Below are 25,798 nucleotides of genomic sequence, written 5' to 3' on the forward strand. Positions count from 1 at the left end.
TAGTCTGGTGGTGGACTGCCTTTCACTGCAACGTTTTGTTTACACATATCCGTATTTGTTATCTTGCTTGTAATAATCACAAATAACTTTTTTCCATTAGGCCTACGTAGGCCTACATTTAAAGACAACATCAAAGAAGATGCAAAACAACTTTCAGTTTCATTCAAAACATGCACTGTCTGCACCAGCGGAAATCAATGTTCCATAATGCGTAATTATGGTTGCGGTCATAAAATATGTTATTTTTAAATAAAAATACTTTATTATATTTAGAGTTTGAATATTTCAACCAAAAAAGTGGGATTACAAGTGGCTGCGTGTTTTCACGAGGTTAATAAACGCTCGTGAACAGAAATCGCCTTCACCTGACCTGAGGTAATCGCAGGAACACTATTCGTTAGACGGAACGCTGTTCAATCCTTTTTAAAATCCATTGTTGGAACACGAATCACAAACTGCCCATTTTAAACATGAAAATAACCCAATTAACCGATGATATAGCCGATTGATTTTATAGGAGGAAGTGTTAAACACATTTTAGGTAAAACGTGCACAGTAACGTTAACTTACTTCGATGAATCACACAGACTTCAATCCAAACATTTCCTGACAGCTAGAGAGTTCAGCATGGCTACACAGGACATCTCAGACATTTGCTCCACCCAAAGAGGATATGCTTGCGGAGCCTATGGGGCTGAAACTATTCAACCTGAATCACAACTTTTTCCCTGGTCGGGGGTAAAGTCCTGTGCGTGTCTATGAAATCACATGGCATTTTAAGAATGCTTCAAAGATGGCGGTTTGTGGTAACAGAGTGCAGAAAAGTGCATGTTTGGAAGTACTAGTACGGGAGCGATGGCACGCGGTGCTGGCGAGTTTAAGCGACGAGTCACTGACGCTCAGCTGCGAGGATCCCGCGACAGACACCAGCGTTAACCTCAATGGCATCACCACCAACGGCTCCTACGACCAGACGGACCCCACGAACAGTCCCAAAGCCGGAGTATGGACTCCTTTTACGGACTCACAAGTTCCCGAAGCGATTGCGAACCGTAAAAGATGTGTCAAAGTTATCAAGCAGGAGGTCGGAGGATTAGGGATAAGCATCAAAGGCGGGAAGGAGAACAAGATGCCTATTCTTATTAGTAAGATATTCAAGGGTCTGGCTGCGGATCAGACGCAAGCGCTCTATGTGGGGGACGCGATACTGTCCGTGAACGGGATCAATCTGCGGGACGCCACGCACGACGAGGCGGTGCAGGTGCTGAAGAAAGCGGGCAGAGAAGTTATGCTGGAAGGTAAGGACGGGATTGGAGAAACGCTGGAAACCCAACTCAGTGGGGCTGTTGAGTTTTATGGAGGTTTATCAGTTGTGAGAGACCTGTTAAGTAAGAACTGAAGCATTGACAACATGCACAACACTGTAGGCTACAAAATGTGTATTTGCATTATTGTTCTATAAGAATAACCTAAACATAGAACATTTAAGTTTTTTTTTTTGGATTTTTCTTCACACTTCAAAAATCTTCACTGAAAGGGGAACATAAAATTGTTCTTCTATGGCATTGTAAACCAACAACACTTCTCCAAAACCAGCTTACATGCTTGGCTGGTTTCAATTTATATATATATTTATAATATATATATATATTTTTAAATTTATAAAAAAAAATATATATATATATCATTTTTATTTTTTTTATCCCCCAGCAAGTTACCCAGCTAAACCAACTACCATCTCAGACACCAGCTAGACCAGCAGGTTAAGGCTACCGCAAACACGTCCTTGGCTTACACATGTAGAAGGTCCCCATACAGCAACATTGTCAGACCAGATCCGGGCCACATCTGGTGTGGATTCAACGCGTACCAGATGTGTGCCGGTTCTGGGGCCGACACTATGTTGCTGTCTGGGTCATTGCTGGAGTGATGGACGTGTTTGCTGTGCCCTCCAGTGTTGTACGTTGAGGATGAAAGCACCCTTGAGAGTGACAAGGCTATGAAATTCCCTCTGACTGCATCATAAAAGCATAGCACAGATTTCAGAGGGTCGTTTATAACTTTCATTCCGCTCAGTCATGTTGATGATTTCCACAATACAGCTGAGGATCATAGGAAATGTGGTTAGATATACGTGAGCAACAGCAGCTAGACTGAAAATACCTGGTACACGAATTACAGGGGAAAAAGGATGTACCATTTCAAACCATGTGGAAAATATGCAAACTTGTTTAATTTACCCAAATTAAGAGCTATATTCCTAGCATATTGTAGCCAGGGAAATAGAGTATAGCCTATATCACTTTTTTAAAAAAATCTAATTTATCTCTTGATAGCGCTTTACAGAATATTTATTGTTATTGAGATCAAAATAAAGGAAATTTACAGTAAGTGCACCAATTCAGGTAAATGTATTGTATTTATCCTGTAAAAGATGCCATTATTATAATGCATCCAGTTGTAATCCGTATTCTGTATTTGTGACGTGTACATCTTAAAATCCCGGTCACAGGTTATATTGTTAGTGGCTGGCATATATGCAAATGCTCTTATACACTACCAGTCATATTAGCTGTTCTCTGGTACACAAGAATTTAACTCCATACCAGCACTGTACTGTATTTTTTTATGATATTCAAGGATTTTCCTGTACACTGACCTGAGGGTCAGATTAGTCACTTTCTGTAAATCAGTTAAACGGGGCATTCAGCCATGGAGAAGAATGTTTTGATTTCGGCGTTTTCCCTGTTGAATCACCATAAAAGTTTGACAGGCTTGCATGACAGAAAGTAACTCTGCCAGATTACTTTGGAAATCAAACATTTAAATGAGTTTCTTTCAAGCTGATTCATGCAACTGATACCAAGATTACACATCTATATTTGGGCAGGGTTGATCAGTGACTTCGCAGCTCCCCACCTGACGTCTTTGTGACTAAGTGAACGCAGATGTGCTAAACTTTCCTCATTCTTCAGAATTGATCTGCCTTTGGCGGTCATGCCGGACTGTGGTTCAGTCACTGATGGGCAGATGTTGGTGTCCACGCTTGTAGCAGGATAAAATAATATTGGAAATGATGTCATCATTTACTCTCTCTCATATTATTCCAATATTGTATGACTTTGTGTCCTCCATGGAAGTTTAGCAGAGTATTGATTGACGCTACTTTTTCCAACCCGATCTCATGAGAAAATTTAACTATTTTATGAATTGGTGATTTCATAATTGTACGGAAATTAGAGAAATTGAAATTAGAAATGTAAGGAATTAGATCTAAGAAGAAAAAAAAAATCTAAGCTTGAAGGTCCACACCTGAACTAACCCTCAGTAGGGCGTAAGCAAATTATATGGAAATTTACAAATGAGATATTATGAATTTATACAAATTCGCCAAAGTGTTGGCTTTATCTCATAGGGTGATAGTGAAGAGTGTCAAATATGACACATCAAGTTGTGTAATGCCGGGTTTGATGTTAATGAAATTAAAGGGATAGTTTACTTCTGTCATCATTTACTCCCCCTCAAGAGTTTCTTTGTTCTGTAGAACACAAAAGAAGATATTTTGCAGAACCAAACAGTTTCTGGTGCCTATTGACTTCCATAGTACTTTTTTTTCATACTATGGAAGTCAATAGAGGCCAGCAACTGTTTTGGTCTTTCAACAAAGAAACTTAAGGGGTGAAAAAATAATGACAGAATTTTAATTTTCAAAGTGAACTATCCTTTTAAACTGTGTCTCATAACCAATCCTGGCGCACCACATTTGAATATGTGCATGCATTCAAATTGCATGAACAAGATTTGAGAGCTATGGCAAATGCCAGGATTTTCAGTGAATAATAAATAAAAAAATGTCCTGGTCAAAACACAAATCTCTCATACGACTCTCATATTTACTTTTTTGGGGGTTCTTTTTTTGTGTGTCAATTTTGGAGCTTGACAACCCTCTAGTCACAATCTAGGTATCCATGAAAGAAAGAACAACAGGAGTGTGCATAAATTACATTTTAATTATATTCCATTAAAGTTTTAACATCTGATATAAATACTAATTTTAAATTCTAAACAGGTTAAACACCTTTTTTTTAAAGCAGAAAAGGAGAATTTGGTTCCTGTGGAACACTCATGTTATCATCATTACACTTTTCACTAGTTAGATTCATTGCAAATCTTCAAACAGAAATTCTGATTTAAAACAAAACTTCTAACTAGTGTTATCATATTCCTAGGCCAATTAAGTACAGTAGTTTAGAAAAATGCAAGACGATTTCAGTGAATAGAGCATCCAATATATCAACCAGTTGTCCATAAAGCTCACTATTTGCACAAGCGAGTGAGTTTTGCATGTCAAATCAAGTCGCATGATTCCTTTGTCCTGTCCTTGGGATTTGGCTTCTTTGAATAATTAAATTTGATGTTTCTTGCCAGAAATATTTGCACATCCTTTTACTCCTACAGATTTACTACACCAAACTTGTATTTTACTTTGTCACCACTCTATCAATCAACACCGTAGTCTTTTAACATATTCCCTGATGCCCTTCCACAGTCTTTGTCTATAGGCTATATATATTCTTGAGAAACACATTTGTCATGAGGGACAAGTCAATGTCTTTGGCAAAATTACAGAGCTAGTCATATTGAAGTCAAGGTCTCTGGATGATACAAAAAAATAAGTAAAGTCTCAAGGCATTTGACAAGTTGATAGCTACCTGTCTGCAAAAAAAGCCCAATTCTCTAGTTATGACTCAAGTAAAATGACTTTTTTTTATTTTTTTTTATCACTATGCATCCAAACCTCATGTCTCAAATTAGCAATTTGCCAATTTAAGTCAACAAAGGGCATTTTTCTTCCTTTGAACAAAGAATCAAATTTTTAAAAACCTATATAAACAAAAGCTGTCCTCGTGCAAATGTGAGTTCAGACGAGTGTTCTACAACACAGCATTGTACAGTAGGCCAAGAATGTTTTGAAGAAAAAAATGGAATTTAGCATCTGTATTCTTCGATACGCTTTAAACCAGAATCACTGTTCTCTAAAAACACCCAATTACAGTCGTAAGCGAAGACTCGCTGTAGAAGCCTAGACAAAGAAATATGAAAAATGAAACGCTCTGGAAGTCAAAGCACATTCTCGATATTACTAGTGCAAAGTGTGACAGCATGACTCTGCAAGCGGTTTTAGTAATCTTAACTAAGATGGATGCATAAGCCAAAGGTACGAATACATCATTCCTGGAATGCGCCACCTTATGCTTTCTGTTCTTTCTCATTCACTCACTTCAGAATTGTAAATAAATGATAAAGTGAGAGAGAATGAGACGGGGATTGGAATGAGAGCTAGTCTATTACAGAGGGAGGGGAAACATGTAGTGAAGACCACTCTCATGAGTCACATGACCTCATCCTCAAAGCATGCAGCAGATACTGGGAGCAGGGACAACACATCTGCCGTACATGCAAGCTCTGTCGTTTACTTCAGTACGTGTTGCCCAGACAGTTAATGGTTACGGGAAATGCAAGTTCTAATCATCCGAGCAATATCATTTCCTTGATCCAACCTGATGTTTGTAATGCATCTTGCCCAGTTCTTTCAATTCCCAACATTCCCTTCAACAAAGGTCAGGAGACAAAGGAATGTATATTCTCAAATAAAGTCAACTCCACATGGTAAACTATAGATATTTGAACAGCAGCCACGAGACTAGAATAACTGGTTTCATGTAACATTGATCTCATGTTTTAAATGCACAAACCACCTGGAGCAGAAGACATTTAGGTTTAATATTGATATTCGAGCCCAGCTGTTCTCTTCTGAACAACCAACTTGTTATGCGATCATGTTATGCAATATTACTAATTGCAATGATTTTGCTGGCGTTGTAAAATTAAAGGTGCTCTAAGCGATCTCGGTTGGCGTAACCTCTTGTTGATGTTTGAATTATTATCAAACAAAACGGAGGCTAGCTAGACCCTCCCTCCTCCTCATACACGCAATAACCCCCCAAACCCCACCCCACATCATTCTTGTCGGTTATTGGCTGGAACAGTTTGTTATGTTTCGTGGTACGGGTCGCTCTGTTTATTGCTCAGTTTGTTTTTGCTGCTGTTTGTGGAGCTTGGGCTCTCTGCAGAGACCGCGTTTTTTTACAGTGTGTTCAGGGGACAGGCAGCTAGCGGATAGTGAGGAGATGTTTGCGGTATGTGAAAAAAAATGTTTTGGCCTAAAAAACGCGCGAGATCGCTTAGAGCACCTTTAACCAACATCGGTTTCAGTGATTCTATTCAAAACTCTGATTCACGGAACTCTGATTTTGTTCACGAAGTCTCCATGTATTTTTTTTTAATGTAGTGAATATTGCTGTTTATTGGTATGTTGTTGGGTATTTGTATAGAATATAATAAAAAAATTAAATGACTTTGGGCTTAATGGTTAGTGGTTGAAACCCTTTGACATACTGACATGCTGTTCAAAAAAATTTATGTTTCGGTTCAGTTTTATTGTTAATGATAAGAAATGTTTCTTAAAGTCAAAAGAAAGATTTTGAAATCAAAATGGACAAATCTTTTTTTTATGGACTATTGCAGTATTTATTATAAAATATTTATCCATCCACATCATTATTATTTTTAATCCATGTGCCCTCGTAATCGTTAATCAAGATACATGTAACTTCCCCTCCCTCTTGTTGCGATCTCTTCTCTTCTCTTCTCTTCTCTTCTCTTCTCTTCTCTTCTCTTCTCTTCTCTTCTCTTCTCTTCTCTTCTCTTCTCTTCTCTTCTCTTATGACATGACATGACATGACATGACATGACATGACATGACTCTCTTCTCTTATGACATGACATGACATGACATTTTGCACTGGCATGAAGGCGGGGCAACCTGTCACTCACATGACATCACAGCAATAGCAAACCAAAACCATCAAGTGATCCATCCACATTTGTTGCAATTTTACTTGGATATGTCACAATATGTCACAAAAGATATTATCCAAACTTTTGATTCATGCCAACTTTAATCACCAAAGCATCATATTAGAATGATTTCTGAAGGATCATATACACTGAAAACTGCAGTAATGGATACTGAAAATTCAGCCTTGCCCTCACAAAAAAATAGAAATGGTTATTTTAAATTATAATAATATTTCAAAAAAAATCTGTATTTGTGATCAAATACGCCTTGGTGAGCATAAGAGACTTCTTTCAAAAACATTAGTTCTACCAAGAATTACATTTCTGTCATCATTTACTCGCCCTCATGTCGTCCCATACGACCCGTAAGAAATTAGTTTATCATGAATTGAGCTGTTTAGTTCAAAGTTTCTGAAGAGACACGATTGCTTTATTATATGATGAACAGATTGAATTTAGCCTTTTATGCATAATAAACATTGATCAGTGAACATAAACTGGTTTGAAGCGCGAGAACAAACCTCATTAGTTCTTGCAGAAACTCAAATTTCATCAATTTCATCAAAAAGTTGTTCATTTGTGTTCCGAAGATGAACAAAAGTTTTACGGTTTTGAAACGAGATGAGGGGGAGAAAATGATGACAGAACTAACCCTTTCAGAAATCTGACCGACCCAAAACTTGTGAACGCTAGTGGATATATTGAATATTGTTGAACATTGTTAAAAGACTTTGTTAAAAGATATTGCCCGGCTCTAATGGAGTTTGGCATCACCCTGACAGCTAAATTATTCATGCTTCATCCACAGTGGCGTAACTCCATTTACCAGGTTTTGAAATTGAGTAAGTGAATAAATACTCAGTTGAATTTATGGACAGATTTTTGATATTTCAGTGGTGCTTACTGTGGTTCCTATTTAAATTCTCATTGTTGGTGCTCTCAGCTGTTGCACTTTTAACATTCTCTTTTGAGTGCACATCATAATGAGAGCAATTAACGTCCACTCCCAAGAGTGAATGTTCCAGAAAAATGGATCTGTCATGGAGTGTTCTTCAATAAAACATACCGTAGATTAAATAGCGCATGTTGAAGGCAGTCAACCATAAACACTTAACCCTTTCTCATTGCTAATTTTCATAATTTAAATTTAGCTTGGAAGCCTATTGCTCCCTGAAAATAAAGTCAACAGCATTAGAAAATATATATTTTTTTACGCTTTTATTATTATCTTTTTTTTTTTTAATGTGGGGTCAAAAGCAACCCAATTTGGGTTTAAAACCCATATTTTATTAGGGATTAATATGGTTCTAAATACAGAATTTTAGAAATAATAATTTCATGTAGGCTAACATTTTAATTCAAGTGTAATCAGAAATTCTCTGTTATTCATTTCCAATGAAAAAGCAAAAATTTCAGTTTTGGACTAGAATTGTTAATTTCGGTGCATCCCTATTAAAAAGTACCATAGTAATAACCACAATACATAAACACAAACCAACACATTCTCACCTGTGAAAGGTTATCCCATTTCTTCGAGAATGAAACTCTTCTTCGAGAGTTTGCCTAAGTTGATGTGTCAAATTTGGCTATTAACATGTCACATTTAAATTATATTCTGCTGAAGTAAACATAATGATTTTTATATTTTGCTGAACGAGACTCAAAGATCCGAGTCAGTAAAAAAATGACCCGAACTTCCCATCACTAACTGAGAGTGACGTTACGCTGATATGCGGTCGCATAAGGCATCTACTTATAGTACATCTATGGAGGTGTGTATTGCTTCTACTATTAGTGAGATTAACCCAGCCACTAACCCAATGGCTGGGTAACACAAAAACTACCTAGCACAGGAAAAAAAATCACCCAGCAGGCTCAAACCAGCGTTTAGATAGAAAAAAAAAACGTTTTCGAAAGAACGAAAGTTATTTTCGTCAAGGAGATTTGCATAACATCTTTAGCCTGCCACTAAAGTGACTTGATTAAGTAAATAAGCAAAGATAAGATATAACTAGCCTAACTGTTTTGGCACAAAGTTATCCCTTTGCCTTTGTAGAACATAGAAAATCTTTTCATAAGTTTGTTTGTAGTCTCTTAGCTTGTCCTTGAGGATAAAGGACCACAGGAGCTTTTAGTCCTGTGAATAGAGTTCCACCTGCTGTGTGGTGGACTCTAAAGTTCTGAGTTGTAATGTTTTATGCAAGAGCTGACGGAAGAATCCTTGACCCTGAAGCACACAGTTACATGTGAGACTTTGGCAGTAGCATTGTGAACTTCTCACTTCTGTGCCTCCGCATTTAGATGGAGTATATGGATTATGTAGGTAGTTATCTTGCTTTGTTTTGTTATTAATCTTATCATTGTGGAGTTGTAAAGACAGGGATTTTTTGTTTAGGCGTTTAGCCTTGGTGACACCAGCTTTGTAAGTTGTGTTTCCTGTTTTAACATGTAAACTAAAGGTCATGATAGTTGGAGGCAGATAATGTATGTTATTGTCTTCTCTTGTGTGTGTGTGTGTGTGTGTGTGTGTGTGTGTGTGTGTGTGTGTGTGTGTGTGTGAGCACAAGCTTCTTATCCTAAATTCTGGATACATTTTTAGACAACACAGTGATGGGATGCATTCCAGACAAATAAAAAATGCACAATACTCAGTTTCCAACAAAGGGTCAGAGAAAGGTACTAAAGGAGTTACAAACTAAATATGATATGTTGTTTTCTTTTCTATTTGTGTTATGAGGTTTGCAATTTTTGCAATCTTGTAATAATGCAATAATTTGAGTTTGAGCTTTGCAACATTGACAGTTATTGAACTGAATTGAAACAACACTGAATAAAAAAATTGAGCTGTCATAATGATGAGACTGTTATCTTTTTTAGAGCTGCTTTAAGGCCGGGTGGTGTGAACGGGCCTTTACAACTGAAGTTTAATTTGTTTCGTAATGGATGCATTTTACAACATTAACACTGTTTTTTAGGGGTTGTGTATTTAGTCATTTAAAAAGTAATGGGACACTAAAGTGTACCCTGCTTTTTGAAAAGTGTCTACTAGCAGAGTGAATTTTTTATGTTTTCTCGTCATAAATCATTCTGTGGATCTTTTATTAGGCTACTTGGTCCTGCAGTTAGGGATTGTTTACTTGGCACACTGCAGCATATATGTGCAAAAGTTTTTGCCGGGAGAAGCATTTATGTAATATACAACTGTATGTTGCCCTCAGGCATTCAGAATTATTATGTTTAACCAAATTGATGTCATGCCAAATAGCCAAACAGCCCATTCTAATTTGTCTCTTTTATGGGTAATTGTGAAATGCCTCTATTATTGTGAAATACATGGCCAACTGCTTCCTGTAAAGATTAAGCTGTCATATGCAATAGGAATAATTGGCCCTCAACGTGACATTCACCTGAGAAGCATGACAGTTGTAATTCGGTTATCAGCACGTTCATGTGCAGATGCTTCAGCCTCAAGTTCATTGCCCTGTCATAAAGCTAGCAGCAATCGTCTAGAAGTGCAATAGAATAGTATGCAAATATGCGGTGAATTGATTTCCTCACGCAGGACAGCTGTGGGAGTGAAGTGGTTTGCGTAGGGGTTTCCTGCTTTCATTTCTGACTGGCTAAGGCCCAGTGCACAAGTGTGATGGAAAATTAACTCGCAGAGCTGTTTTGTGTTGATCTCTTTAGGTATGTGCGTCTAGTATCGATACTGTTTTTGTTTTCATAAAAGAAGCTTAGATGAAGAGTCATAATGTAACGGCCCTCAACTGACCCATTTCTTTTTCGTTCTAGTGAAATACATGCGGGAAGCGACGCCATATGTGAAAAAAGGCTCACCGGTGTCCGAGATTGGCTGGGAGACCCCGCCTCCTGAGTCCCCTCGTCTGGGCAGTCCCCACTTCGATATCCCCAGCCCCCCCTCGCTGTCCTTACAGGGCGACCGCAGATACATCGCCCTCAAAATGTGCTACATCACCCGCAGTATGACTGTCCCTGACCCAGAAAACAGGTACTGCTTCTTATGCATTCAATATATTATTGACCACAGGAAGTTTGCAAACTTAAAGCATTACTTTATGAGAGGTCAAAGTCCAATAAATAAATGTTTAAAACATTACAGAATATTTTAATAAATGTTATAGCAAAAGGTTTTAAATGGTTTCAGACTGAATTCAACATTGATATTGTATTTTCATGTCCGTACCGGTACCACCATTGTATCTCTTTCGGGGAGTATAATAAAAGTTATGAAATAATTACCAAATAAAAACTTTCTCATGAGCTGATCAGCGCTCGTCAATAGCGGTTTCCATCCAAAGCTGCGAACTTATGCGCAAAATTAGAATATCGCATAAAACGAATAAAACATTAGGGGAGAGCGGATTTTGGTTTTGGCTCAATTATTTAAAAAATAATTAGGTTAGATTAATTATTTTTTTTACACAAGAAACATACACATCTCTGCTACAAATGAACACTTAAAGTTTTTTTCTAGGACCTTCCATTTTCGTACAGTTGCACTGAAAGTGACAGAAGTGCAAATGTTACAACTTACCCCATATGCGGGGTTAGTTGTAACAGACAGAGGGGTTAGTTGTAACACTTGTGTGTAACACACATAATTCAGTACTATTTTATCTGTATAGTTTGATATTGTTTGTTTATCTGTATAGATAGATATTCATACATCCATCCCTCATCCAATCATCCTTCTATTATGGATCAATATCATGGATAGAGATATAGGAAAGGGCTGAACAGTTTTGCATGCAAAATTATTATTATTATTAATAGTAACAGTAATAATAATAAAAACAAGCTTAAAATCACATTTTAAAGTGTTTATTACATGAAAACAGGCAATATTTTTAATAAATAAACAAGTGATCAATATAGTAAACAAATCCCATAGCCTACAATATTGTGAACACTTGGCGGCTTAGTTGTAACACTGTGTTACTACTAACCCCGCTGTGTAAAAAATATTTTAAACCTAGCTAACAGTTGCTAGGAGTTGTTGACATGTTTCAAAATGGTGCCATGTTTTAGCCAACAAGACAGTGATTAAGGCAATATAAAGTTAGATTTGGTGACGTACACACACAACTCAGAAACAGAAAAATACGTATGATGAAAAAAAATACTAACATGGTGTCAAAACACTCTTTGTCCCGTATCTTCACAAAATATTACCAAAACTTTTCACAAATCCACGGGAGACCGTCTTCTGGCAGCGAGAGAAAAAGATCGTAAACACAACCCGCGTGACCCTGAGTAACTACGTAAAAGGTCCGTGTTACATTTAGCCCCGCGTTAGGTTGTGCCCCGCGCTCCCCTATTTTCGATCTCATGCGTTCAAGAGAACAAAATCGTCACTTCTTGGAAAGTTGGATATTTTGGATATTTTTTTTCCGAAATATCCAAAATAAAACGTGCGCATCAAGACAGCGCGTAGACACGTAGAAATGAACGCTGTCAATTTATCTTGCGTTTGCAGTAGTGATGGGAAGTTCGGATAATTTTCCTGACTCTCTTGTTTGATCTCGTTCATCAAAATGAACGAATCTTTTTACGAGTCATTTCGTTCATTTAAGGGGCTTTAAAAGTTATACTTTTAACAGGCAAATTCCCTGAACACATCCACCTACGCAATCTTGATCATATTCTGAATTAAGAAATCATTATAATGCAGTCAAAAATAATTTACAGGGAGGGAACATAAATATTTACTTTACCTTCAGAGTCTTTCGTTCATTTGTCACGTGACAGACGCATGAACGACTCATCACTAGTTTGGAGGTGGATGCCTGATGTTTGGGAATACAATCGTGTGCGACAGTTCTGGGAAGTCATTGTACCCAACCATTTTGATGACAAACTTTGACTTGGGCATTTCCTCAAATGAGTGCATACGTTTTTTTTATGCACATTTTTAGAGTTTATGCTCGATTTCCCAATTGCATCCAGTGGTTTTTATTATAAAATATCCCAACATTGGCATAAAAATAGGTGGATGGAAACAGTTTATGCCAGAATGACTGAGATAGGCAATCAAATCAAAGAAGGTGGGCATTACTGTTACTTTTTACAGAAGCAAAGTGTGAAATACAGCATGAAACTTCAGTTTTATTGGTCAAAAAGTGAGGTGTAAGATGTAAGCAAGTAGCTAAACATTTAATAGTTGACAACTGTGATACGACTGAAATGTTAAACGGCCGACAGTAATATACAGGGGTGCAAACAGCTCAACTAGAGCCGTTTTCAGCATATTAGGCATAAGAATGAATGTGTGCATATTGTGAATAAATTTAATTCACTTGGTTGCATTTTCTTGATGGCCTTTCAGTAAATTCACTTATCATCCTTACACCTACACTAGAATATGGTCAAGTGTGTGGCTTTGACAAGTGGGTTTACAGGTTGTGGTCTTATTTCCAAATACGCCAAATGCACTTCATTACAATACAATCTAGCTCTTTAACTATTTTCTTTACTTGTCTCCTCCTCAGTTTCTTGTCAAAAAGAGAAAATGAAAGAAATAGTGCTTAAAATGTTAAGGGAAATTAGAAAATATCTAAATTTCTAAATTGGAAATTGGAAAATTTCCTAAAAAGGAAAATTGGGTTATCATTCTTTATCATTTACTTATGAAACTTTTGTCATTCTAAACCTACATGCTATTTTTTAATTTTTCAAGCTATTGTTATTACACTTTTGGAGAATCAAAATCTTTTCGGACCTCGATATTTTTTAAAACCCTGTGTTTGGACATGCTTGCTAAAGCTGGTGGAGAAAGTGATTAGCAATGTTTTAGACATTAGTGCCGTCCAGGATGAGCACAGTAAGGGGTCTCATTATTTAAAGGGTGAATGTGACAGCCCATGGTAATGCACTCCACACAACAAATGCTTTATGCTGGTCGCTCACTCCGTCATGTTTGATGTCTAAAGAGTGCCAGTGTCCTCTGCTTGTCAGTGAACCTTCATATATTCAAAAGTGATGGAGGACAACATCAAAGTCCATATCAACAATGACTTCAAAGTTTTCCTATGTTGCTCAAGCTGGGCCCAAAAAACACTCAGAACAAAATGCAAGACATGAAGCCAAACACCAAACTTATGAATATAATGATCTGGTCTGTAGTGTATCAATGCAATATAGTTAACATATGTACAAAGTCTCCTTAATTTATATCAACAAAATGCCATCATACATAATACATAATCAAAACCATAAACATATTCACCATTTTCTAAACAAGAAGTCTTGATATATAAACAAACTTTTATTTTGAGGATGCAAATATTTGAAATAAAATATCAATCTCAGATGTTTTATCTTGTGTTGCTGAATGTGTTTTTGCTCTAGCGATCGCACCAACCACAGTGTTTTTTTGTTCTCCGAGCTTCATGTTATTTTTTTGCACTATATTGTACTTTTGTCGTGAGAGAAATGAACGTTGTGGTTTGTGAGATTAACCGTAACATTTCACAGGAAGTGTGTTAAAATATGATGTACCAGAGCTAAGCTGCTTTTTAATAATGACAAGAGGAACATGTCACATCTTTTTTAAAAACACTGTAAGACTTAGCGTCAGTGAGTTGCTGGAATGTTTAAAGTCACCATGGACTCAATATGGACAATTCTTTTTTCTTTTTTTATGGTATGTTGTAGTATTTACAATAAATAATATTTCCATGCAAATAATATATTTTTTTAAATTTCATGTGCCCTCGTAACCTTTAATCAAAATAACTTCCCCTCCCTTTTGCAGCAACATCTCATCTCTTCTATGATGACGTGTTTACTGGCGCGAGGGCAGAGCAACCTGTCAATCACATGAGATCATAGCAATAACAAACCATAAACCATCCAATCAATTTCCAATGGACAAAATCCTACATTTTTTCTTGTTAGAGAGGCTATTTCACTCGGATATACATCACAACAGAGAAGAAACAACTATTGCAACTTCTGTTTCATACTGACCTTAACAAACTGCACTATAATAACTTTCTGCCTCCATTTGTTTGTTGTAGCTTTGTCTCCACCATACACTGGGGAAAAAAACAAGTAGTCAATTTTTTTTTGAAAGTTGTGCAAGTAAACTTCACATATTGAATTAAGTAAACTCTACTTAAGTAAAATGAACAAAGAAAATAAGTAATTTTAACTTGGCCAGTAAAAGTTGAGCAATTTCTACTAAGTTTAACTTTGAAATAAAACTCAAACAATATAACACTGAATTAAACCATGCTTTTAAAGTGTATGCTTTACTTAGAACAACTAAGTAAATAAAACAATAGATATTGTGTAGACACCATATCTATAAGAGGTAATCCGGCTCCTTAACACAAAGATCTCAATACTCGGTACACAATACACAATGCCGGTAATTTCCGATGGATCGTTTTCGAGTATAAATGTCATCTTGAGTAGAAAATAAAAATGTCACAAAATGGCAAGTTACTAAACCTAACAACAAAAGCAATGATAAAACAGTGTGAATACATCTGGAAACAGCGGAAAAATTAACCTCATTAATTATTCAAGGCCCAATGCATGATGGGAACACCAGTATCAGAAAAGTTGAGTAGTTTTACTTAATTTTATAACGTTGATATATACGTTTTACAAGCTTGAATTGAGTACTAACATAGAATTTACTTAAGAAATTTATATTGTCTGAACTCATTTTTTCATGTAGAAATAGCATTTGTTTTTGTAGTATTTACTAGTGTATAACCAATTTGAACCCAGTGCAAAATCTATTTGGGGAATTGTATTGTGCTCACTCAAAACTTGCAGATTCCATTGAAATGCATAGCAAATGTATATGTGTGACCATACACTTATTTAATTTTTTTCGCTATGTTGTGCTAAATTGTGCCCTGTACAACAGTCTTCAGTCTGATTGGTCAAGTGGTGTTCTAATAGTGCTGATATTTACTATAATGTTATGATGAAATCACACAATATCACTTTTGGATTGCTGAATGCTTTCAGAGGAATCACAGCCCTGTTATAATTCATCAGACATTCCTGCTCATGAGATATTGCTTAAATATGTGGCGTGGCCAGACTGATGGCGAGATAAACTGACAGGTAGACAGACAGACAAGAGACTTCACTCCTGCCATGCGGCATGTCAGTAAAGAGTCAGCTCACACCCTCCAGCTCGGTTTTCAATTTACACCATTGTGTCCCATGTCTTTTAGCCCATCCATCACCGTGGTGCTCATGCGGAGCTCTGTCAACTCTGCAGACATTCGTGGCTTACCTCAAGTGGCACACTGTGAGGATTTCTGTCAAATTCCTAAACAAAATCCATCTGGAATAAAAATAGAATGTGCCCCCTTTCCACTGTTGTCATTTCTTTGGACTGTTGGGCGTCCTGCCGGTCCAGATCTGTAACTGGAGTTGTTTTGGTGGAAGTTAGTAGCTGGAGGTTTGGGGTATGGAGATGTTCCTCCATGGCAGATGTGTCAGTGACCTTTCCATCTGTCTTGTGTTACTCTTGCTCTTGTTTGGTTTGACTTGTTGTGTTTGGAGACCATCTAAATTTAGTCCATCTTCTTCGTTTTGTCCTCTTTGACTCATTAATTGGGATGTTGATGGTAAATAGAAGAGCGTTCTCCCAAAATGATTAATTAAAAAGTGAATTAATTTTTGTTAGAGATGGCCTAGTGGTGGCACACATGCTCTGATATGAGCGTTACTCATTCATCCCTAATCAGAAAAAATCAATATATATATTTTTATATATAAAGTTTGTGTTTGTTTTTGCACTTAAAAAAATGAAACAAAGGCTTGATTTTTTGCCACAAGACAATAGAATAAAAGAAGTTTAAAGAGGTCATGTGGAAATATCGAAATAAGTTATTCACACACACTTGCATATGTGGTTTACAGGGACTCTCCATAGGCGCACTGGTTTTTATGTACAAACTGTTCTATCCTCCTACACTAACCCTACCTCTAAACTATACCCATCACAGATTTTTTTAACACCATTTAGTATGTTTTTTTAAAAGGCCATTTGGTTTATGAGTACACAGGAAGTGGGTAACACTTTATTTCGATAATGTAGATTAGTATGTAGATTGATAATTGTTCAGTCGTATCGGATTGTGAGGTGCCTTAAGATTCCAACCCCTAATGTCAATCTAATCTTTTCCATTTTAAGAGCATGTAAAAAAAAATCCAATGGCGATAAAAAGAATGGAATTTTTTAGTAGTCATAATTTAGTAATATGTGACCATTTTCCACTCGGTCTCTGGCCATTTCAGTGAAATACTCAGTGTTTGTTCTGCTTCTCAATGTAGACTTCACTGTTATTGACTCTTTCAAGCATCTCTGCAAATAAATTATGTATTCCATAATGTATGTAGAGCTGTTTCCTTCATTGGATAGTTCTATTGATTTGTCTTAGAAAAAAGAATAATAAAAAAATAAGTAACTATGATAAGCAAGATGTTTGCCCTCACAGGTGGGCGGGGCCTCCTAGCCAAAAATATCTTTAGAATAAAAAAAAAGTGGCCAAAAATTAAAACATCTTTTGTTTTTTCTGGACCTGCACATTTCCTCTCTACAATTACTTGAACCAAGAAATAGGTTTGGCCCTATCATTGACACTTCTATGTAAACCAAACATGGCATAAGTTATCTGCGGTTGAAAAGGGTAACTTTCTTACTACTACCTAAGAGAGATCTCATTTGACCACAAAAGGAATTGAAACATTCACTTCCTAAATTGGACACAGGCACCTCCATTAGTTGTGAAATTCTCCCAATTATAGTCTTAAAGGGCAGAACACATTGGGCCTCATCCAAAAAGCTTTTTCCTCCAGTCTACTGCAAACACATCAGCTCCATCTGTGCCCACCCCCCTAAGCCCTCCAAACTCTCTGTCTTCATGAAGGTAGATCTATTTTTAGCTACACGGTGCACCTGAAAATGATATTGTGGAGTGTAAGGTTAAGACTTTTACTCTAGATGATGTATGAGTGGAGTATTTATCACTGTAAACTCCCTGAACTGAACTGATGTATGGTTCTGTTTAAACCTGGTGTATCTGATATCCTGGTGGTTAATGTTGACTCCAGAGCTCTTTAAAGCACTGTCTGCCGTCTTTAAATTAACTCAGATAGCTCGTGTTTAAGTAAACGTTGTCAAATGTCATTGCGTGTAGTCTGTTCTGTAATATATTTAACTCATTCAACTCTACTATATTTAATTTTATAGAAGCAGTAGTTGTTTTTGCATCTGTTGCTTTCATTCAGGCATCCTGTATCTAGATCTATTTTTTTTTTCAAAAATACTTTAAAAATGTAATTAATACTGTACATTGACTTAAATTCACCTCTTCTATAATTAGCATGTTTTTAAATTTCTTATTTAAGATTAATTTAGCAATTTTTTGAGGGCATAAAGTCACTATGTCAGGGTAATACAATTGTACTAATGGTATGAGGGGATTTTTTTTCTCTTCAAAGTAGTTTGGCATTATTTTTATTTTTATAAAAAAAAAATTGTTAAACAAAGCTGCTTATTCATATTTTTAAAACGTTCGTCTGCCAAACTTAGTCATGTTGTGCAACAGACACACAGTAAGTAAATAATGATAAAATTGCTATTTTTGGTTGAACTATTGCTTTAATAACCCGTTAGCTTGACCAGTGAACTCTGGATTCAGATTAAAACGGAAGCTGAGTTGTATTCTCTTTCTTTCTTATTGTGTTTCAGGCAGATTGAGCTGCACTCCTCTGATGCTAAGCACACAATAGTCATGAGACATACAGACACAGCCTCTGCCCAGACCTGGTTCACTCTCATGCAAACTGCCATCACAAACCTCACCAGCAAAGTCATCAGCGAACTCCGAGAACACGCAGGCCGCCACAGCATCGCCGGGAGTCGAGAGATCCGATACCTCGGCTGGCTAGCGGAAAAGGTGGAGAATCGATTCAACTCAATTTGATGAAAGCAATTTAAATGTGATGATCTTAAACAGTATAATGAATGTGCTTGTGCTATTGACTTTCACAGTGAGGCTTCGCAAAAACCTCCATGTATACAAAGTTCTGTCATGAAACTCTAGATGGTGCAGGCTGATCGCAATTGCATCGTTCTCTATAGGGCACAGCTGATTGGTTCCTGCTGTATCAGTAGCCAATGAGCTCACTGCTCAACCTTCAAATACTTGGTCAGCTTTTGCCTTAGCAGTGCAGCGCGCTTTCAGAAACCCTCCATCTTCCCCAGCTCCACCTGTATAGATCTGCTACTGGTAATTCATGCATCCAAGTTGTTCAGCTGCAGCATCATGTCTTACTAGCTCACAGCAGCGTGTCCTATATGATTTGGCAGTAGCAAGTCCTGCACTTGCTCTGCAGCAGCAGCAATAACCAACAGCAGCAGCGGAGCAGATCTATTCAACCACGACCAAACATATCAACATTGTCATATCCATTACCATGCCAGAAAAAAAACATTGATCAAGATGGTAAAATTAAATGTTAAATTATTTTGGCACTGAGCTTGTGATGTCACCAGCCCGTTTCAACTGTCCAACTGCATATAAACGCACGTCAATTCAGCTTCATGATAATCTTGCCTATGAAAGAATCTGCGTGGCATGAAAATTGAACTCTTCTGCGTGTCATTTAGCTGTATGATAAGGAAAAGGTTACCCTAATTTAAGTAAAATAAGCTGTCTAGACCCATAAGGATATCTTACATAAAACCCAGCATTAGCTCAAGGTCTTTGGTTTGATGTACAGTAAGTGTTCCACTGTAAAATGTTCCTGTCATGATCATAATAACTGTGTGGAAAACCTACATTCAGTTAAGAAAATAGTTTGGAGGACATTAAAGTGCTTTCTTTTTTTCTTTACACAAGTTTTTACAATAATTTGGCATTTGTTTTTCATGTGTTAGAGGTACGCCTGCTTACATTTATATCATAAGTGCTCGTTTCAAATCTGCTGTCATACTTATTTATAGTTGTACTGTATAAACGTAAGCAGGTGTGCTCATAAACAATAACAACATTCACATTTAGATTATATATAAGTATGTATGTATCAATTTTGAATGCATATTTATATGTATGCATTCAAAATTGAATATCTTCCACAAATATGGAGCACTTCAGCTTTTCAGATTTTCTGTCCAATCAAATGCTCTCGAAAATCACAATCATCCCATCCCTTACGTTAGAAAAATATTTGCTACAGCTGCTTCTTCACACATGAACTATTTTGTGAGTAATGAACAGCACACGGTGCGCTATTGTTGTCAGTATCATCTCAAACCGCATTCTAAAAAGGCCTGTCACAAGCTGTCAAGCAGCTTTTGTAGGGCTGTTATGCAAGTGATACGCTATTGGCTGTTTTAAAAAATTAACGTCTTTTCAATATGCCCCTCCCCAATTTGACAACATTTAATTTGGAAATACGGCAACACATCTAAGGAAACATGAGATTATTTTTTTTAAATCACAATTATATTATTTCCCCCCAAATCATGCAGCTCTCGAGTCTGCCATGGTAAGGCATGTTTATTGTATGATTCACAATGAAACAGGACTTCATTTGGCACAACAGTTCTCTGCCCTCTGCTTCCCTCCCATTGGCCACCTCTTTGATTGGCCTCTTGTACACACATTTTAATATTTGCCACATACTTGTGAACATGATTTAAAACAAACTGTAATGATCACACACAAGCATGTTAGCAGGTCCCAGGTTATACCACACACTCTGGTTGGAAACATGACTAGCATTCTCAAAACTGTACAGACAGTTCCTCTGAAGGTTTTTTTTTTCTTCTTCTAAACATTCTCCGAAATCGCGGTGAGCGGGTACTGGAGCGATTGATGGAGGATGACTCTTCTCAGTGTGACCGCAGGTTTTTCCTCCCTATTAAATCTTCTTTTCATCGCCGTCTCATTAGCTGAGGCCTAGCTGGGCCGGCTAATAGAGAACTGCAGTGATGGCAGGGCTGTGGGCAGCCCAGTCTCAGCCTGCCCTTTAATGAGAGCTCACCCGTTCCGTCTCCTATTACCAACCTGCCGGCCGCTTGATGAATAATTATATGAGGAAAAAACCTCCAGTGTGCTGAATGCCCACAGACAGCGAGCAGATTTTTTTGTGCTTATAACAAGGGCCTGTTTGTGGTTGCGCATCTGCTTCTGATGCACTCGGCCCCGCTGGGGTCTCTTTTTAGCCTTAAGGCAAACTGACCCTGTGATTTGTGAGATTTGAGTGGTCTGTCAGGCTATCAAAGCCCCGAGGAGACATCTGTCATAGACGAGAGCTTCAGCAGTGAATCGCATTCAGGCTCAACTTAAGGTCTTATTCGGACAACATTTGGAACTATTACTCAATTGTAGCGCAGGTTTACTTTTGAGCTTGTTAAAGGCAACGTGAAATGTCATTCAAATCTCACTTCTGTAATGTGATGGATTTTAGAGTGAAACACGATTTTCAGTGTGAAAAAAATGTTGAGTGGGGCTTAATTTTATTCACCTGGAAATGATTGGATCATGTTAAGTGGGTGTTTCTCAACAGAATGCTGGTTAGAGGGGAGGGGTGAAAGTAAGGGATTTGTGAAGTCATCCGAAAAGGAAAGTCATTTCAGAGGCAAAAGCAAGTTATTATAATTTCATTAAAGATGTTTTATTCCCTTTTTTTCCCTCTGGAATAATGTGTACGGATGAATCATTCACAGTAAAACGTGGTTGATTCAATCATACTAATATATTGCCATTGTTTTCCTCATAATATTGCATTGATACTTCAAATATCAAATGATATGGTAAAATAATGAAAAAGCAGTTTGTCGAAATAATCGTCTAAACGATTGACAATTAGCATACAGTTGGGTTTGGTTCTGTTTTGGGCAAGAACTCCCTAGCATGGATGAGAGCGGGGAAAGCAGCATAAAACCCCCCTTAGGCCATGTGTCCACCAAATCGTTGTTTTCACGCGGCTGGCGTGTTTTTTCAATTGTTTTCAATGGGAGCGCCACGTTTTTAAAACGCCATGAGCGTAACGAGGCGCTGAGCACTCAACGTTTTTTACAGGCCGAGACTTGAAGAATGTTCAACTTTGTGTAAAAACTTTTTACCCACCCGACCAATCACAGTGGAGGAGGGGCGGGACAAATACCACACTGACCAACTGTCACAACATTCTTTCTGTACAATGACATCAACCAGCAGAGCTAACCAAACAAAAAACTGTGCTGCGGATATTCTGTATCACAACAACAAAGCGTCTCAACTGAAAAAAACACTGCGCTGCCTAAACGCTATCAAGCGCCCACAGCTAGGCGTTTTCAGCAGAGCGCCTAGTGTTTTCAGATGGCTAAAAACACTTTGCTGGATGGACACACAGCTTTAGGGTAAACTGAACAGAACCAACATGAATGTATTGCAGATATCATTAGTGTCAATATTTTAACATTATTCGAGAATTTAGTCTGATTCAAGGGGGAATCAGAAAGCCAAATCCTGACTGGATGAGAGGAGGAGCTGGGGATGGAGGAGGGTAATAAGCTCCTGAGTCCTGACAAACACGATTGCTGCTGATAATACTGAAGGAGCTTATATATGGATGCTGTGATGGGAATTGTATTCCTATAGGTAGATGTGGATCAGCTCAGAGTCAGACCTGCCAGAACTGACGCTACGCTTGATTTAGGTTACGCTTAAAGTAAAAACTATTTTCCTGTCAGGTTAGAATAATACACTTATTTTCAAGGTGTCCTAAGGTTTTGCTTCTCTGGTAAATTAATCTTGTTTTTAGAATGGTTTTAATAGAAAACAAAGATGCTTTGCGTACAGTATGTAAATTATGTGCTGAAGAGTTTATGCATGATAACAAAGCCATTGTGCATACCTCCGAACCAGTGGCGACTGCTGGTCTTTCAAAGAGGGGAAGCTCATTTTTGGCCTACATCATAAAAATGGTCCAAAACTTCCATCAAAATATGTGTATCGTGATTGTCAAAACATTAGGTAATTAAACAGAATTTTTTTACGTTTAGTAAACATATGTTACAATGTTTACATGGTACAATGACTGTAGGCTACTGATTTTTATTATTGCTTGACACATGATTTCATTTCAATTCAATTTTATTCTTTTGATTTGATTCGGATCTTGATTCAATATCGATTCATTTGGATAAATATTAGGTAAGTTAGCCTAACTTACATTCATTTTTTTTCAAGAAAAAAAATCTCATCTAACGTTAATGCTGTAAACATACAGAGAGCCCTGTCAGCTGGTATTATTATTAAAGGTTAAATAACAACTTAAATTAATTATAATACAAATATAATATAAATATGTCATACAGTGCACATATTTAGCAAAATACTCCTCTCTGTAGCTAATTTTTCTAGCCAACTAACGTGCAATGGTTATTAAATGGCTTTCTTGATCCTGAGGTAACTGTTAACGTAACTTAACACAACCTAAACGTTGTGACATTTTTCTCCAGCTGTTTTATTGACACCTTTCCGCGTTGAAAAACACTGATTGCTCGATATTAAATATGAGGCACATTTTGGTAAGTTGAACTGGATTTTTCAACATGCTGATTCGTGTTTATTTATTATTTACTAGTTGTAAAGAGTGAGAGATGTCACGTCACATTTACAAGTGCTAAAGCGATATTTATTGTTTGAATTTCGTAATACAATTTACAGAATCGGAGAGCTGAGAATTTGCTTATCAAAAGTAACCTTCTCTTTGTTGTCTGTCAGTGTCAGTGTCCTCTTTGCTTCGCGATTTTTCCCTGCATGAGAAAAGCGTTTTTCAGTTTACTTTTCACTGAGCTCGAATAGCTTCAGCTATTGACAGAAATTCTGTCAATCAAAAGGAGATGACAGACCCTCCAATCACCACGCAGACGCCCGGAGTCCGGGCCCGCCCACTCCTCCATTCCCCCCAGAGACGCTGAGCGTCCGTGGGCGGGACATAATCGCAGCATTTATCCAATGACCGTCTAGTTTCGGAGCACTGAAAAAAACTGTTCAAAGCAGCCCCAGTGAAGTCAATGGACGCTCGGCTTCAACAGAAAAATGCACTGTGACGCTGCGGGAATGAATGAGAAGGAAATCGAGTCAGCTGACCAGCTGCTGATTCTGAACGAACTCGTCTTCGAGATGAACGTGTTCTAAAGCATTTTTAGTCAATAAAATGTTAACAAAATAGTACATATATTTGACCATTAATTGTTGACATTATAGGGGAAGCCGAGCTTCCCTTGCAGTCTTAAAGAAATCGCCACTGCTCCGAACCTGATTTTATCAAGTACAACATGTTCCTAGATCAACATCTTTGTTGATCCTGGAACAGATTTGATGGACAAGTTTATGGTTTATGTCAAGTTTAGGCTTACAGCCAGAGTTGGGCGTTTCTACATCAGTGTCATTCAACTGTCATTTCCCTCTGATTTTAGGGGTAACTAGGGGTAGGGTTAGGTTTAGAGGTAGGGATATGGTTATGATTACATTTTCGGACTGGAATGTTGTTCCAGGATCAACAAAATATGTTGTCCCAGGAACACATCTAAATCAGGACGTTCGCAAGCACCATGTATGGCTGTTTCGAGGAGGAGATGGGTACGGGAATGAAGAGTGTGCATGTGCCCGCAATTTTCCCCTAACTGGGATAAATAAAGTGAACTATGTATAGGTCTTTTATATCTAAAAACTTTTGTGTGTGCATACTTTCAGGCAAAGCTTTATACACGAGGAACAGGAACTTGCATTAAGAAAATAAATGGGGTTTCTTTTGAATTGATGTTAACTTTACTGAGGGTGTGTGTGTGTGTGTGTTTCAGACGGAAAGTGAAAGACAATGCTGGAAGCCGGTGCTCGTGATGTTGACGGAGAAAGACCTGCTGCTGTTTGACAGTATGCCACGCATGAGAGAACACTGGCTCAGCCCGACACACACCTACCCTCTGCTCGCCACACGGTACACACACACACAGCGTTACGGCTGTCTTTTTGCTCGTTCATACAAACACACCTTTGGAAAACCAATTATGGTATACACACCTGCAAAACCCTCTGTACACACACACACACATGCAAACACTCACACTTTTTGCATGGCAGTTGGCAGTGCTGAGCAATTGGGAACTAAAATACACAACTGCAGTCTTTCTCAGCCAGTTGGAAAGAAACAGTACAAAAGCATTACGGCTATTAAAGGCCTGTTGAAGTTGTATGAGGCGGCAGCTATTGCTACAAGGGATAGATTTGAAGTCCAAGTTTAACTGGACTGCAGCCCAGATCTCACTCTAGGGCTGATAGGGCAGTTATCACAGGCTCAGTTGGCATTTGTTAATCTTTTGTTGACCCTGAGATCGTCCAAAACGGCAGAAAGTATAACTGTGCTTTTTCTAAAACTTTTCACAACTTATTTTGACTCGACTTCATCTGAAATCTCAAGTTTCTGTCAAGCCGGGCAGCCCCGCAAACAGTAAAAACTCACTGGACTAAATCCCACGCCAGTACATACAGTAGAATGCGACAGTGCCCGTCCACTTTTTCAGTGGCCTTGGTTCTGCAAGTATTTTTCCCATTAGTTTTTTTCCCTTAGGGATTTTAAAAAACAAAAACTTTTTCGATTAATCTAGGTTAATACTTCATATTAAAATAGCAGTGTTTTTGAGCACTCTATTCAAAGACGCTAGTGCATATCACAGTTTGATTAAGTGTACAGGCCTACTTTTGATTTACTGTATTCATCCAGAATTTGCCAAATTCTGTGACATTCCACGTTATACTGCAAATTCCATTTTTAGGACTTGATTCCACAATTTTCCGTCAGAAATCATAGAGCCCTAAATTAA

General features: G+C 37.6%; 1 protein-coding gene across 1 annotated transcript in view; it reads left to right on the forward strand.

Annotated features, from left to right (window-relative positions):
• Nucleotides 1-363: 363 nt before the first annotated feature.
• The window catches only part of sntb1 (syntrophin, basic 1), a 34,374-nt gene continuing 8,939 nt past the window's right edge, over nucleotides 364-25,798 (forward strand). Inside the window, exons 1-4 of the mRNA XM_079625851.1 lie at nucleotides 364-1,298; nucleotides 10,714-10,930; nucleotides 18,668-18,875; nucleotides 24,779-24,915. Of these exons, the coding sequence (XP_079481977.1) occupies nucleotides 794-1,298; nucleotides 10,714-10,930; nucleotides 18,668-18,875; nucleotides 24,779-24,915 (1,067 nt within the window). The 5' untranslated portion in view covers nucleotides 364-793. The remainder of the gene's footprint in view (nucleotides 1,299-10,713; nucleotides 10,931-18,667; nucleotides 18,876-24,778; nucleotides 24,916-25,798) is intronic.

This window comes from Phoxinus phoxinus (genome assembly GCF_949152265.1).
Source record: "Phoxinus phoxinus genome assembly, chromosome: 10".
NCBI classification, from domain to species: Eukaryota; Metazoa; Chordata; class Actinopteri; order Cypriniformes; family Leuciscidae; genus Phoxinus; species Phoxinus phoxinus.